The sequence below is a fragment of the Lonchura striata genome, chromosome 7, assembly GCF_050655825.1.
Source record: "Lonchura striata isolate lonStrDom1 chromosome 7, ASM5065582v1, whole genome shotgun sequence".
NCBI classification, from domain to species: domain Eukaryota; kingdom Metazoa; phylum Chordata; class Aves; order Passeriformes; family Estrildidae; genus Lonchura; species Lonchura striata.
The window spans coordinates 19,772,464-19,789,107 of record NC_140709.1 but is presented as its reverse complement, the minus strand read 5'-3'; the positions used below and the strand labels follow the sequence as shown (position 1 = coordinate 19,789,107).

Sequence of the window (16,644 nt, the reverse complement as noted above, 5' to 3'; positions counted from 1 at the left end):
TAAACAATATCTCTGGTTAAGTATTTTATCTGTGATGATATTCACTACTATGCTTGTGGCCCTCCAGGGGTATTTTTAAATATTTATGGAAGAGTAACAGACTAAGATAACCAAAATTCTGATATTGCTTGTCAATTTATAGACTATTTACTGAAGAAGAAATCTGGGTCTTGAAAACAGATGAAGTGATTAGCATTACCAGGCAGTGAAAACAAAAATTTCGTTGTGGAATGAGCAAGAATAAGACATTGCATTTCTAAAAATGATTCAACTTACAATGCTGTGTATCTGTCCATTGCAGACTGCACATCTCTACGGTAAACTGTTCGAAGTATTACCATGACAGGGTCAAATTCCTTATCCCAAACTTCAGCTGTTGTTTAAAAGAAATTACACATTAACATTCTCTTTAAAGTCCTTAACACTTATTTTAGATTGTCTTCTTAACTAGCTTTAATTATGTCACTTCTGTTACATAATTTTTCCTGGCAAACTGTAGGAATTTGTAATGATTCTTACTAACAATACTTTCTATACTAATAATTACCACTTGTTAACAAAATAGAAAAATATTTTTTGCAAAATTTTGATTGTTTTCAAAAATAAAAAAATAACATTCTATTAAGCAACCCCCAAAACATCATTTCTGTATGTTTCTTTGCTCTTTTTCATTTCCCAGTACTTGTGAGAAAAGGCTTACATTATTTTTCACTTCATACATGATAAGCACAAGCCTCTTCAAAGTAGGAACTGAAGACTGTGGAGGTGTTAGCATTAAGTGTAGTGAACAAAATTGCTGCATCAACACCATTTCTTGTTCAGTATCAAAAATGGTCAAGCTTAATATCAAATTATATTTGTGATCAATCCTTTATAAATACATCTTTGTTTTATAACTAGTATCTATGCATTATTCCATCATTAAAATCTTAGTTGCATCCATTTAATTTAGTAGCTCTAAAGGGACATCCAGAGTGGCTGTTCAGAGCAATCACAAACAGAAAAGTCTAAACAGTCTATAAAAATATCCCATTTGATAGTCTTTTTTTTTCTATTCACACGTTATTAAAAAACAAAACTAAGTTCCAATCTAAAGCCAAATGAAGACATTATTTCTATGAATTGTTTTGAAGTATTTAGCTCTCATAACACAAAAACGAAGGCAAGATTCAATGACCCCAAAATGAGAAAGAAACCCAGTGGATACAGAATTGTAGCTCCACCAGCAGGCGTAACATAACACAAGTACTTACAACATTTTTCAAAGTTTCCACAGGCAGAAATAAGCAGCTTTACCACACCTCTGAGATTCATTTTCCCCAGGCAGGAAGACAAGTGCCTATACTCACACCTAGCGGTCTATCATCTATATATTAACCCCTGCTATGGCTAACAGCTCTGAACACATCCTCACAGACTGCTGAGGGAGAACACCTAGCAAAGTTTCCATTATGTACTAAATACAATCAAATTTAGCTTGTGAAAAAAGCCCACTTTTTTTCTGAACAGAATTTAGTATTGCAGTCTGAAACACACACCAAGCTTGTTTGGGCTGCTAATGCATAATGAGAAAAAAGGACTGAGTGAGCCATACAGTGAATATTGGGAATGTACATACAGCTCATCTTCAGCACATAAATCTACAGTGTGTAGAAAGAACCTGGCTCTGGAAGTTGGTTTGGGTTGATTTTGGTTTTTTAAAATGATGGCTAATGGATGCAAAATCTAGGAATCTGTGAATATAAAGTAGATTCCATCCCCTCAAATTTAGGGAAACTAGGGATTAGAGGATTAGAGGGAATTGATCTGATTGTGACTTGCTTTAACTATGACAGGCCACAAAATACAATTCTTAAAAGCAAAGAGTTTGGGAACCTATATAATCTTACAGGGAATATGAACACTTAAGAGGGTAAAGAAAGCCATGTCAGCTTTAATCCCTGCAGAAGATTTTTCAGCTTTTATTACTTTGAGAATTTGTACAGTGTTATAAATCACTTCATTATTCAATGCTATAGGTGAGATACTTAGGACAGGTTACCTCTGGAATAAATAGTTTACCTAGGTTAAAGAAAATACAAAAAACCTCCTAACACTGTAATCTAGTAATAGATTCCCTATGTATGAACTGTTATAATTAAAAACAGCATAATACATCTCTTTTTCCTTCACATTGTGTTATGAAAAAGACCAGCACGTAATGAGCTCCAGAAACCAGACAGGACATAAGGAAATGTAGTTTATGTTACTTTAAAACTAAGTTATTTTAGATACATGAGTGTTAAGCTGCCTAATTACACATCAAAGAACCAAGACGAATCAATTCCCAAAACTCTGGTATCACAAAATTACTTCACTAGTTGTTAATTTGTATAAAAGAGCTTTACTGACACTTCAATCTTCCAGTACAAAAACTGGCAAACAAGTTATTACAATACCAGTACCTACATTAACCACCACTCCCCACAAAAAAACCACAAAACCAAATGGTTTCAAAATTGCCAGAGTCTAACCTTCCCAGTTCTCAAGGGAAGTATGTGGGGGAGGAAGGAGTTAATCTCTCTTCAGCTTTGCCATTAGCCTGAAGCACAACCAGAGCACATGGAGCATTTCAGATTTCTACAGGCTTATCTGCTTAGTGACATGACACAGTAATGGAACACCGAGTTCTTAAATTATTTCTCTCCTTTGATATACCAATGCTGTGTTGGGTCCAATTTAGATGACAAGCTGGTCAGGGAAAGAAACTTGTCATTTTTGCACAGTATGCATTGTAGAATTACAGAACAATATTCTATAACAAGTCTAGCCTGAACTTTTTTCTAGGCCCTCACTACTGACTGCAAAAAGTGTTACAGGATACTAATACAGTTAAGCAACATAAAATGAAGAATTATTTATCATGGTATCTTTAATAGTCAAAAGATGGAGAAGTTCAAAGACAATGTCTTTCACTAGTGCAAACAGTTCCAAACTCTACTAAATATACATAATATTTATTTAAAACATAGGAATAATTAAGTATGCAGATTAGTAAAATACAAATAAGATAATTTTTCTTTTCTATATTTTCCTTTGCTTTCTGAGCGTACCTGATTAGTATGAGAAGCTCATTTTCACTCTGGATCAAAATCAATTTAAGAATACTAATAGTCTTTAGCAATGCTCTTAAATATAAGCAATGGACAATAACGAAAAAGTCAGGTTTTGTGGGGTTTTGGTGGCTGTGGTAGGTTTGGCTTTTTTTTAGGGAGGATGGGGTAGAGTTTTCAACACCGGTTGGGTTTGCTTTTTGGTTTTTTTAAGGAAAAAAAGCCCACTACAACAAAACCAAACAAACCCTGGTTAGGCATCTTACCAATTACTATGCTGCAAGAGAACGCCGATTACCATACCTTTAGGTGTGTACATTCCTTGTTGCATGGAACCTCCAGGTTCAAAAACAGGGGCTTTAAAGTCAGCAACTGCTGACAGGACTGATTCAAAGCTTAAACTTCCTGGAATAATACCACTTTTAGGATTAGGATTTTCAGGAATGTAATGCTTATGTTAAGGAAAGCAAAGTTAATTCAGTTGCAAGACACAGAATTTCACTCCCCTCTTGCTATTTTCCATCAGTCATTTCAGACCGCACCTCAGCAGTGCTCTGTGCTTACCACAAGAGGTCTGTATGCTCCAGCAGCCAAGAACAGTAACTGGTACTGAAGAGAATCTAGGTCCTAGAATCAGCTAGGACCTTAAACTTTTTAAAGAAGACTTGCTACATATCTGACTCTAGCTGCTAGTACTTAATAAGAAACAGAAACCACTGCCTGTAGTGTATCTAAAGTTTCTGTTATTGTCTTTATTTACAAATACTTTGTCTCTCTTCATAGGAAGAATATTTTGCATTTACACTCAAGTGCAGAAAAAGCAAGCAAATAGTTCAGGATCCATAAACACAATAAATAATTCTGCATCTTGGAATCCATAATTCTCATTTTTGGTAGCAATACTTAATTGACCTACTGACATTACCCTAAAACACAAGCAACAGTTCTGCTCAGTGGTAAGTGATTGCTTATAGACATAATTCACGTATTTTACATAATTAAGTCATTCACTTAAGTGACTTGTTCAAGTAATCACTTATTTTACATACTTGACTGAGTTACTAGAGCATATTATAATAATAATTCTTATTATGCATTTGTTAGTCTCAATCTCATCCTTTCCTATCTTCCCATTCCTAATATTTTTCTCATTGCCTATCCCTGGATTGCAAGCTCTTCTATGCAACCACAACAAGCTATTTAATTTTCCTACACAGCTTACGAGTGATAGCAGGAAAACCTGTGTATTTATAGTCACCTGTCTATGGACATGAACCCTATGCTGTGCAGAAGGACTTAGAGTTTGCTATTCTCTCCCTGTAACACATGCACTTCATTCTAATGTCAAAGAAACATACAGGATTGCTATTATTTGCATTTTCAGCTATTGATAGCAATAGCCAATATAATGTAGAATGTCTTCTTTTTATATTGGCATAAACTTAGAAAAAAATCAAAGGTTCAAATCCATATAAATGTGATGCTTTGCTAAACTTTCTACAACATCATTGGAAAACATCTTTTACCTCACACCTAAAAGACTGCTAAAGACCAATACAGCATTTTTTACCAAAACTAAACTACTGAAAAGTATTGTGTTTATTGTAAGAAAAACCAAAACTGGAGCAAAAGCCTTTTTTTAGTAAGTATATACAGCATATACTCTCTGTGTATATATATACATAGCAAGTATTTACAAACACACCTTCACACAGTTTTTTAATTATGTAACCTGAAAACATGTTGTTTAAGCCTCACTACTACCCAGGCACCTGTCATTCTCATTCAGGCACATTAGTGAATATATTCCAAGGATATGAGATCCAGTAATGAACTGTGTGTCCTGTCATTCATACACAGCTGGGCTACCATCTCCGCTCTGAGGATCTCATCATCTGTCATTCCTAGAATAATGAAACGTAAAAAGCTGTTAAAACAGCACGATTTTAAGACACACATTCTGTTTTCATTTGACATTAAAAGCACATCAAACATGATACAAATTAATATTAAGTAATGATACAGTGCCATAAAAATACAGGGGGGAAAAAAAGGGGGCATGCAAATATTATGAAAGACACAATCGCTATCAGAAAATACCAGTATAAACTCAAAATGCTGTCTTTCTGGAAAAGATACAGAATCCTCATGTCATCACCTACACAAATCATCCACTTCCATTAAAGCCATTTTTCTCCACTTTTATATATTATATGTATTTCTATTTCGTAAGAGATTAAAATTCAGTAACTGGCAAAGATGAAAACAAGTACTGGATGCTTTAAGGTACTATATGGTTAAACAGCTTTAAGGCACCTACTAAGTGCTAAATATAAATGAAGGTGTAATCATGTTATTTACATACAGAGATTCCTTAAGTAGTGACTCTTACCTAAATGTAAACGAAGACTTAACAAAAGGACCAAAAATGTTAAGGCTCCTTCCAGCATGGACCTTTCATGCTCTGAGTCAAGAACTGTATTTTGATGCTGGGAAGCCATTGTTAACAGATCTACCACCTTAAATCTATATAGCAAACAGGAAAGTCAGAAACAATAATTAAGCATTCTCCAACATTAAAACACCAATGTGAAATATAGTGATAAACTCAGGATAGCACTCACAACAACCTAAAATTAAATACAAAAGCCCAATTGAAAACCCAAAGTACAAACATACATGAAAACTGTAGTCTTTTTAAATTTTATTTTTTTATTTAACTATTGATGGAATGTGCAATAGTGACATTCACTTCACATGAAAACACCTTATATTAATCAACATATAAAAACTAATGCATATTAATTGGTGTTCAAACCCCGATTTTTTTTCCAGAAAAGTAAACATTCTGTGTCTCTTAAAATTGCAGTTCTACTTATCTACTTCTTCATATGAACACATATGAAACTTTAAAAATCCTAAAAATGCTCAGAAAGCAAATATCTGAAGCTTCACTACTGCCCTCTAAATCAAAAGCCAATGCTATTTAACATCAAGAGATACCTCTTTCAGTAGAGCCCTTAGGTATTAGTTTTGGCTAGGCAGAGTTGTTACCACTGAAGGTATGTATCAGATATGCGATTTTTCTATTACACACTGTAAATTAGCACAACAGCTAGCATAACACTGAACAAGAGCATTCATCTTTTAGTCCTACCTTTCAAAAACAGATGAAATAAAATAATCTGGATCCAGTCTAGAGGCACAAACCTGTTGAAAGATAGTAAATTAATTCTATGAAATTAATTCTATTCAATAGTTTGTAGGTAAATAATATTGGCTTGGCTTCTCAGAAAACATAACTTACTTGCAGCAGATAAATGTCAGGATCAATCATTGAATTGCAGAAATGCGACTGCACGTAAGTCATGGCCTGTCCTTTAATTTGTAGACCATTTCTAACCCACATATTGCTGTGAATTTCAGAAAGACTTGCCTGTTCAGGGAACATAAAATGTTATAAACATTTCAGAGATTGTTAGCTACTCAGTTCAATGTTAGCAAATCATCAGTATATTATGATAGAAAAACAGAAATCATAGAACAGTTTGAATTGGAAGGGACCTTAAAGATTTCTGACCCTTATGCCACAGACAGGGACATTTTCCAGGTATTTAAAGCCCCATTCATCCTGGCCTCAAACACTTCCCAGGGATGGGGTATCCTTGACTTTTCTGGGCAACCTGTTCCAATGTCTCACCACCTTCACAGCAAAGAATGTCTTTGTGATGTCTCATCTAAACTACTCTCTCTCAGCTTAAAGCCATTGCCCCTTGTCCTGTCACTACATGTCATTGCAAGAAGTCCCTCTGGGGCTTCCTTGGAGAGTCACAGAATAGTTTTGGTTGGAAGGGGCCTTTAAAGGTCATCTAGTCCAATCCTCCTACAATGATCAGGGGCATCTTCGACTAGGTCAGGTGGTTCAGAGCCCCATCCAATCTAACCTGGGATGTTCCCAGGGATGGGGCATCTACCACTTCCATGGACAACTTGTTGCAGTGTTGGACACCCTCATAGCAAGAAAGGTTGTACAGGTAATCCAAATCAACCTTGCTTCAGTTTAAACCTACTAGCCTTGTTCTATTGCAACAGGCTCTGCTAGAAGGTTTGCCCCCAGCAGCACTCTAAGGTCTCCCCAGAGCCTTCTCTTCTCCAGGGTGAATGACACCAGTTCTTTCAGTCTGTCTTCATAACAGAGGTGCTCCAGCCCTCTCATCATTTTATTCACTATCATCACAAATATACATCCATACCTACTACAACTTTACAGACTTTTTTAATATTAATTTAATTCTCCTGGAGAGTAAGAGATAAAAAGAACCACTCCAAGTTGGTGAAACAAGATACCATATTTTCATATGAGAGCATATTTCAGATAATGAAGGTAATCAAACACAAATTACATGATTTATACATGTAGTTATTCCTTAAAATCTTGAAACTAACTCAAAATTAAGGTATTGTGGTACCAAAATGAACCAAAAATTAAAGCACTATGATTAAAAAGAGATTAGATCTAAATGCAGTGATTACAAATACTACTCACTGCCACTTATGCACAATTAAGTCCAAATTTGCAAATAAAAATGTTGTGCATCCATTCTGGAACTCACTCTCAATTCAAAATACAGAATTTTCAGATCTGGGTTTCTTGTCAACCTGCACTCTGTTCTGTTCACACAACAATTCTATGTTTTCAAAGGATTGGTCCTTCCTACCATTTTGGAAGGGCTATAGTGACTACTATTATTATGAGCTTCTCAGAGTATGATACCTAATGTCCCATTTTTAATTTTAGAAATAGGAAGGGGAAAAAATGATGTTACCCTAACTACTTGGTATATTGTAGTTATTATTGTCACGTACTGCTTATTTTATCTTCCACAATTAAGACATACTTCCTATGGTTAAGTTAGAAGTGTGCCTGTACCTGAATCTGAAGTGGGTGAATCATTAGTTTCATCAGCATCTCCTGATCTGGCAGGATAGTATCCAGATCTAGTTCTTGGCATTTAACAGCCTAGAAACAAAAGAAGCATATGTTGTATTGAATGATTACATTCATCAGGGAATTACCATCTTTTGTGAAATTACAACATGTGCTTACCTTACTTAAAAACATGGCAAAGTAACGGTGCAGTGGCAAATGAAAAGTGACTTGGTTAGGTGCTGGCTGAAAGTAAAATAAAAGTCTTTACTATAATATATTGGAAAAAACAAACATACAAATATCTTTGACACAACCATCAAAGACAGTATCTTATACATCTTCATTTGATAGACTTACTTTCGACTAATATAACACTACTTCACTCCCCTGTCTGACTATTCAGGGAGTTTCTCTCTTACTGAAGCTAATGGCACTCTGAGTTGACTAAGTATTGCTTGCTAAGTGATAAAGCTGCTCCCCAGTTGCCAAAGCAGAAGAGGACTTCTGTTTTGCCCCTACTTAATTTGGCTCTTCAAACAGCATAACAGTAGTGTATCCAGAGCACTGCTTTTAAAACTCACAGCTTAAGCTTGTACTAGCAAATCTAAATCACAAAGACTACAGAAAAAAAAGGGTCCTAGGACATAACCTTGTAAGTATTAACTACAAACTCTGATTTCAGCAAGGCAACCCTTTTTTGACCACTAGCTTGAATAGTCACTTAAAAAAAGGAGAGGGGGCTGGGTGTAGGGAGTGTATCACCTTTTAAATTCAATCAGATTTCCACAGTGCTTTGTTTAAATTCACTAAGGATATTTAAGGATATTTACCTCATCTACAAAGTTGATAGCATCAAACCAGTCTTGAAGAGCTTCAAGGCAGTATCTGACAACATTGCGTGTGTATTCTTGTGTTTCCTGCAGTTAAGAGAAACCAGCACATATATATGAGCCAAAACACTTTTAAGTGCTATTGTTTTCCTACTACAAGTAAATACAGTTATTTCAAGAATATTTTTACAGTACATAGAAACATTGAGGTTGGAAAACACCTCCAAGATCATTGACTGAACAGTAAGTTGTCAACTAAACCACCAAGTGCCAGGTCTGGCTGTTTCTTGAATATTTTCAGGGATTGGGACTCCACTCCACTACTCCTGGATAGCCCACTCCAATGCTTAACCACTCTCTCCATGAAGAAATTCTTCCTGTTGCCCAACCTGAACCTCCTCTGCTGGAGCTTGATGCCATTTTCTCTTGTACTGTTGCTGGTTGCCTGTGAGAAGAGGCAAGCTCCCACCTGGCTACTTACAGGGACTTATAGAGAATGATAAGGTCACTCCTGAGCCTTCTCCAGGCTAAACAACCCCAGCTGCTCCTCATAGGACTCGCTCTCTAGGTGGACCCAGTGCCTACTGTTGTTTAGTTTATCCATTTACTTTTACTCATAATCTAGAGCTGTAAGCATAAAAGAAAATCTTTTCATGTAACAAAAAAGAATAGCTAATGGCCTACAAGTTCTATGTACTTAAGTGATACTTACAGTTGACTAACACAAAACACCCTAAATTATATGATACCACAATACTGCATAGATTTCAATAGTAAGCAAGCCTTGTTATGATTATATTATATAACTGTGTAACAATGGCATAAAACTACACTATATTTTAGGTTAAATCATGTTTCAGGAGTAGAGCTGTACATTGTCTTCCAGGAGAGAAGTAGTCATGTGCAAGAAGAAAATGTAGAAAAGAAGCTCAACTAAATTGCTCTGTGATCAGCAGAACTTGCAAAGCCTCTTTTCTTAATAGATTTTTCCTTTAATCTTCACTTCCCCCTAAACACGGACTCCAGACTTGCCTCACACTCTCAGGATATCCAATGACACATCTCATGCAAAAGGCAGCAGTGCTCAGGCCAGCCAAAAGTTGCACAAGTGGCAACTATTTCAGTCAAGCACCTTTTCTCGTCAGGAAATACAACAGCCACACTCCCATCCTGTTGCTCTGCTGGCTTTCCCTATCCTGTGAGACATGAGCTTCCAACCCACCAGGTTTCACTAAGTACATACAACAACTAAGCTATGAAATTTCTTTAGTACTTTCAGCACTTTAGCACTATTGATAATGACCAAAAGGTTCAAACGTGGCTGAAGACATGACTGTCAAGACAACTAGGGAAGGAACATGGCCTTTCAAAAAAGAACATCTGATCCCTAAGCAAAAGTGAAAGGAACACTTCAAACAGCCAGAAGCTGTAATTCGGTTTTCAAAAACCAATGTAGACTCATAAATTGACAAATTCATAATGTATCAGTGTAATTTACATCACAGAAAGGCTTTTACAACTGCCTGATTCAAACTAAAATCCTATGGACTGCTTGTGCAGTTTCTCAGTGTGCAGTTCCATCCAATCAGCAGTGTCTCACTGACACTAATCTTAATAAGCTAATTTTGAATACAAGTATTTATTTCACAGAAAAGCAGTAAAAAGTATTTTTCATATGTTAAGTGTTCCTAAAAGCTGATGGATTCTATTTTTGCTGTAACTTAATATAATTTACAGTCTAGCAAATAGCAACAAGTCTTTGCTCTAGTTTGGAGACCATTTGATGTTGGAACCCAAGTGGTTTTCACCTCTAATAGAACCACAAAAACCCATAAGTTACTCCATCTCCTGTGGAGTTGCGTTATGTATATGTTTTATTATCCCTGTATTATTCCTTTGTACCCCCGTGTGCAACTTGGTTTATCCCCAGTTTTCCCGCCTTGTCCGCCCTTCCCGCCTTCCCAGTATCTATCCATCACCCTGAAAGAGGCATTTTACCCCCCCCGGGTGCCTTGTCTATCACTCGGTGCCCCTTCCCATCCATCCAGAAGCTTCTACTCAGGGCACCGGGTGATTGGGCGAGGACCTGGGGCTCCCCCCATATCCTTCCCCCATTGGACCCCACCATATCCCCCCATCCCGGAGCCACCCCCTATCCCTATCCCCATTGGTCGTTGGATACCCCTCCCTTACAGTTTATAAGCCAGTGCAAGCACCTTGTGCTTGTTCCTGTTGGCTGGCACCGTTCTAGGACATTTGGCCCCGTTGGGCTACAATAAACTCGGACTTAGCCCCCAGCAGGATCCGCTCTTCATTTACCACCGCGAGGCTTGCTAGCGCTGCCCGGAACCCACAAAGGCACTCTCCAAACCCCAGCTGGGAGCGGCGGAGGGTGCCTCCATCGCCCGCCCTCGCCCCAGGATGAGAGCTAGCCGGAGCTGAGACAAAGGGAACCGGGGTGGGAGCGCGGCAATCTCCCATCATAATGAAGTGTCTGTTCACAGACACAGCCAACATTAGAATAACATTAGGATGACTTATGTATCTCTGTTCCCACTGAACAAAGGCAGAATGACTCAGAGACATTTATCAAGTTCTTCATTAGATTAGAAGTTACTCCATATGTACAGTCATATGAAATGACTGCACACATCCTGAACTTGTAGCCCCAGAGACAATAAATGGTTTACAAGCATGAATTCTACACTCACTATACACAGAATTTGAGTTGATTGCAGTTTTATGTTATTTAAATAGACAAAGACATCCAAACCAAAGTCTTTCCAAACACAAAAGACAGCCTTATCAGGTTTGAGGATTCTAGAATAAATCATGAATAAAAGCAAGAATTATGACAGGGAAATGTTAGCCTTACCCTAACTTTGCAGTGTGACAGCAGACCCCACATTGGCTGGGCACAGGCTTCCAGCTCAGCAGCAAAGGCAGCATAGTATGTCTGTGATTCAAACTCCACGTGCTCATTTAACTCCCGTTTATTTAAATTCATACCTTCAAAGATTTAAGCAGAGTTATACAACCCAAGCTTTAACTAGGGCTAAATGAAATGCAGTCTTGTTAGTATTATGCATTTACACACCTCTAAAAACAAATCCACAAAATATAAGAATTTATTTTATCTAGTGGAAGAATACTTGATAAAACAAAGTTTGAACAGAAATATACCAGAAAAGATAAAAGACTGGCTAATAACTGCAGTCTTTGCTGTTCAGGGGACATTAACTTCTACTTTGAATGTTACTCAGTCAATTAGAACATCTGAATGCTGGTCCTCTTTCTAAGCAAAACATTTATCAGCATTGAGATACACCATCTTAAATTTTTTTTTATATAATAAAAAAAAATTTATTTACAGCAACACTTAGAAAAAGATCCATATTTATGAGATTAATTTCCTGTATATTTAAATTTAGAACTTCACCAGTAAAACAGTTTGGTTTACTGTTGTGATCTGTACTTTAAGTACAGCCTCAGAATTCTTGCACCACAGATCTCAGTCAACTAAGTGTGATGTGACTGCTCTTCAACTACTTCACACAAGAAAAAGATCCATTAGATAATTTTTGTAATCTGTTTTCTAGAATATACTGTTCTTTTCAATCTTGGGGGAATACTAATAGATTAAATATATACATACAGCACTGTAGGGATATTGCTACAGTGAACATTAACTGTCTTAACATCCTTGTATTAGTGACTGATTATTAAAGTCACATACCTTGAAAAAATGATACAAAATTCATCCATGTTACCAAAAGACCATGATCTTCCAAAAACTTCTTTGCCACACTTTGGTGCGAAAGTATGTTTATAAAATCACTAACCAGGGGCCAATAAGTATTATTCTTCAGTAGTGCTTCCCCACAATTCACCACAACATGTAAACTATTCTCTTCATCTAGATTTAAAAAAGAAAAAAACAAAACAAAAGGTGAAGACAAAGTAATTTCTTTGCTTATTAATAAAGTTACAAAAGAATGCAAAAATATCAATTAGGATGCACTGTAATGCTGGGGTCAGAGACACACAGAGAAAACTGCAGGAAACTAAAATGGTTCTTTCATGGTAGCTGAGGCTGTTTTTTCATCATGGACTGACTTACAGAGATCCCACTTAGCAAGTGTCACTTAAACTTTGAACAGTATCACAACCTCTGGAAAGTAGCATATTAGGAAAACCATCACAGCTATGGCTCTTCCAGTAGTTTTAATTATTAAAAAACCAAACAACACAATTCCTATTAGAAACACCTGAATTCTACTTTGAATTTGACATGACCCCAGTGAGCAAAGTACCTTACAGCATTCAAGAAGAAATCTGGTGATTGAAACCTACACTGGCATGTTGAGTATGAAAAGAGCAGAGCAAAACATTTCCACTCTGAATTTGGGACAGAGAGAGGGTTTATGCAGCCTGTCCAAGACTGGGGCAGGAGAAGCAGGAGAAAGTTCTTAGAAGAGGAGGATAAGAAATCGAAGTGGGGCCGGGGTGGGGTGTTTCTTTCCCTCCCACCCCAAATCACAGAAGTTCATTCTCTACATCTGTCAAATAAATCTCTTTGTTTCCTTTTGAGAAGAGGGACTCCTGGAAAGATCAGAAGGGAAACAGAATTGGTTCTGGATTCATGATCCAAGCAAAACAACTTCCAGTACCCATGTCAGTTAATATCCTTATTAAGAGACTCCAGTCTCTGGATGGTGAGGTAAACATGTATGTAGAGTGGCTCTCTTTAGCCTGTCCAAGAACAGGGTAACATCTCTGACTGAATCTGCTGAAGGATTTTGCAAAGGACCAACAATTACATCTATTCCAGTACAGATAAGACAAATCCAAAATTACTTCAAATGGACACTAGCACTGCCTCTTATTCAGAGTGCTCTACCAGCCAGGGTTAATGTAAAGTCACTCAGAGATTTTCAAAGGATAAACCAAAACATTTATTACCAAAGGATATTATCAAAACATTTTCACTGGGGCTATAAAAATCCTTTTCCCATACAAAGTCCATTAGAAGGAAAGTGCTGATACAGAGGAAAAAATTCTCTAAGAACATATGGACATAAATCTCCTTAGGGAGTCAATTTTATTACCTGCATCTATGTTTCTACCCCTCATCCTTTCACACCAGGTGTGAGAGAGGCAAGCTGAGTTGGCAACACTTACAAAGTTGGTATCAACACAGGCCAACTGGTTCATTAAAACAGTTTGTCCACAAATACCCTTAGTGAACTGTACATTTTAAATAGCTGTCAGCTGTTCCAAAGACAAGTAGTTTCCGTGAGCAAGGCAAATTAAACATGCTGCAGCACACACAAGTCCTGCTCCATATTTTCCTTGCTCCTTTCAAACATGCTTTCTCCATCTATCCATTGGCTGGATTTATAAATTTTGCCTCATTCAGATACTAAACAACCTATGGTTTACAGTAGCTGCACAAACAAAATTCTTAATTTATCTCATCTGCATAGACTTCTCACTATTTCCAGCATTATAAAATATAACTTGAACTAAACACAAAAAACAAACCCAAAGAATGCAAAAGAAGGCCATTGAGAATATGAGGGGGCAAAAACACAATAACAAATTTTATTATTTCTTTTCTGTCCATTTACAGTATGCCAAACCCCTCACATATAAAGCAGTGAGGGGGAAATGTAGTGAAAACACTGAAAAGAACCAGACATATCCCAGAGGTAGACCTGGCAGTACTAGGTTTACTGTTGGACTCAACAACCAACATAAAAGATTCTATAATTCTATAATGGTATCTTAGCTTAGTGAAATCACTGGTGCTGGGAAAAGAGTAATAGAACAGTGGAATAACTGTTCCAAGGGTAAGTCTTTTCTCATGCATATATCACAAATATATCTAACAATATTTAGCTTACCAGCTCAAATTTACACCTATTAATTACCAGGAAGATTCTCCAGAAAATGACTAATCATAGTCACAGACTTTTCCTACTGTAATGCACTTCTGACCCATTACAGAACCTTACCACCATGCTACCAGCATCCCATACTGACCAAAAGGTAACATTCAAAAGATGCTTAGAAATAGTTTTAAATTACATTCCAGCAATATGGCATTGATTTAGCAAAAATCACCTGATATACAAACTGTTAAATATTCAGCATTTTCCTTTTAATATTGTAGAGCAGTCTATGTAGGGCAACAGAAAAAATTTTCATATTGAAGTGCTTGCTGAATGAGGGCACTCCTGATAGCTAGATGAGTGAGGATTTCCCATTTCTGTACAGCCATTTTGGTTCAGGCTATACATAGATTGGACTCTGAGACAACGATACTTTGGGAAAAAAAATACAATTTCATGCAGAAGTTTGTGATACTTATTTATCAGCAGCACTCAGCCTGTCTAGGGGCTACTCTCAGATTCAGACTGAGAGGTCTCCAGTCTGTTAGGCATGTAAAAGTGAATGACAGAAGTCAGCAAGATTCAGTTGTGCCATTTTCATATAAGGACAGGTAAAATAAGGAGGGTAAAAATATAACAGCTGTTTTCACTAAAGAAGTTACAGCCTACAATAGCTCAAATTCAAAATGCCACTTTGTCAAACAAAAGGTTGCTCAAATTGCTATATTGACAAATTATTAAATTATTCTCCTCTAATTATATCAAATTTTATTAAGGCAATCACAAGTTTTAAAAATTAAAACAATTTTAAATACTGCAAATAGCTTATGAAATTCTTTGAAAATATTTTTTAAATTCATACAGGTCCCAATTTGTGCATATAATTTTTCATTCAAAAAGTTGCTTATGCACTTCACGCAACAAATTAAGTAGTAGCAAGGTAATAACCTTCATTCTAAACCATCTAATATTCCCAAAAAAAGAAAAAACATACAAACCAAAGGATAAAATATTAATATCACTCCTGATAGATACCTTTATATTTATATTTCCAGGGAATTTTGAGACTCATCCTCTACCATATATTGCTAGAAGCTGTACCTTTTTGGAAAGTCATCAGAGGGGTGGATTGACCTCCAAAGATTATATTTCCTTTATAATCAATTTATTATTCATGGAAAGAAAGAAACAAACAACTAAACCTACCTTGCAATTCACTTTTAATAAGGCAACTTTCCATCATGTACAACAGAACAGTGACCATAATATCCAGCAGCTGGCATTCTTCTGTTACTTGGCGTGCTAGTTCTTCATTGCTGAACAACTGAACACTGATATGCACAATTCTGTTAGACATGGTGTCTGATTCATGGCTTTTCTTCAGTGTTTTCATAATAAAAGCATAATGCTGAACAAATGTTTTTGTGAAAGCAATCTGCGAATTATAAAGAAATGTTGACATTAATAAGCATCATACAAAACCTATAGCTTTCTTTCATTATAAAATATTCCCTTACTAATGCACAATCCACATACCCTGGGAAACACCAGATACTATGACAAACCAATGACCAAAAGCAATGACTGTTTTCTAGAAACAGACCAAATGAAAAGACCTATTTATAGGGAGGGGTATCTTAGGCTGCTAATTTCATTACCTTTCTATATTTTCCACACTAAAGAAAGATAACCCATAAATGTTTAAACAAGGAATATAATGTCTCAGCATGCTCATGAAAGTAGCAAAGTTCTAATAATTAATTTATCCTAAATTTGTACATCCTACAACAGGATGTCCAAAAATTATACACTATGAACAATTAGTGCCTTATAAAGCTGCCTTATCACTTGCAGCCATCTAACCATGAAGCTGAGTAGCAAAGTTTTAATTCATTCAA

At 36.4% G+C, this 16,644-nt stretch overlaps 1 protein-coding gene across 4 annotated transcripts in view; it reads right to left on the bottom strand.

Moving 5' to 3' along the window:
• UBR3 (ubiquitin protein ligase E3 component n-recognin 3) overlaps window positions 1–16,644 on the bottom strand; it is a 104,133-nt gene that overhangs the window by 61,523 nt on the left and 25,966 nt on the right. For 3 of the 4 annotated variants that reach the window (XM_085584372.1, XM_085584373.1, XM_085584374.1), the window contains exons 8-19: window positions 15,953–16,181; window positions 12,589–12,768; window positions 11,728–11,861; window positions 8,853–8,939; window positions 8,200–8,265; window positions 8,023–8,112; window positions 6,400–6,528; window positions 6,250–6,302; window positions 5,485–5,618; window positions 4,911–4,996; window positions 3,396–3,537; window positions 277–373 (exon numbers count right to left, since the gene is read on the bottom strand). In XM_085584372.1, the coding sequence (XP_085440498.1) occupies window positions 277–373; window positions 3,396–3,537; window positions 4,911–4,996; window positions 5,485–5,618; window positions 6,250–6,302; window positions 6,400–6,528; window positions 8,023–8,112; window positions 8,200–8,265; window positions 8,853–8,939; window positions 11,728–11,861; window positions 12,589–12,768; window positions 15,953–16,181 (1,427 nt within the window). Of the gene's footprint in view, window positions 1–276; window positions 374–3,395; window positions 3,539–4,910; window positions 4,997–5,484; window positions 5,619–6,249; window positions 6,303–6,399; window positions 6,529–8,022; window positions 8,113–8,199; window positions 8,266–8,852; window positions 8,940–11,727; window positions 11,862–12,588; window positions 12,769–15,952; window positions 16,182–16,644 lie in introns of all 4 variants that reach the window. The other variant, XM_077785038.2, reaches the window with a different exon arrangement.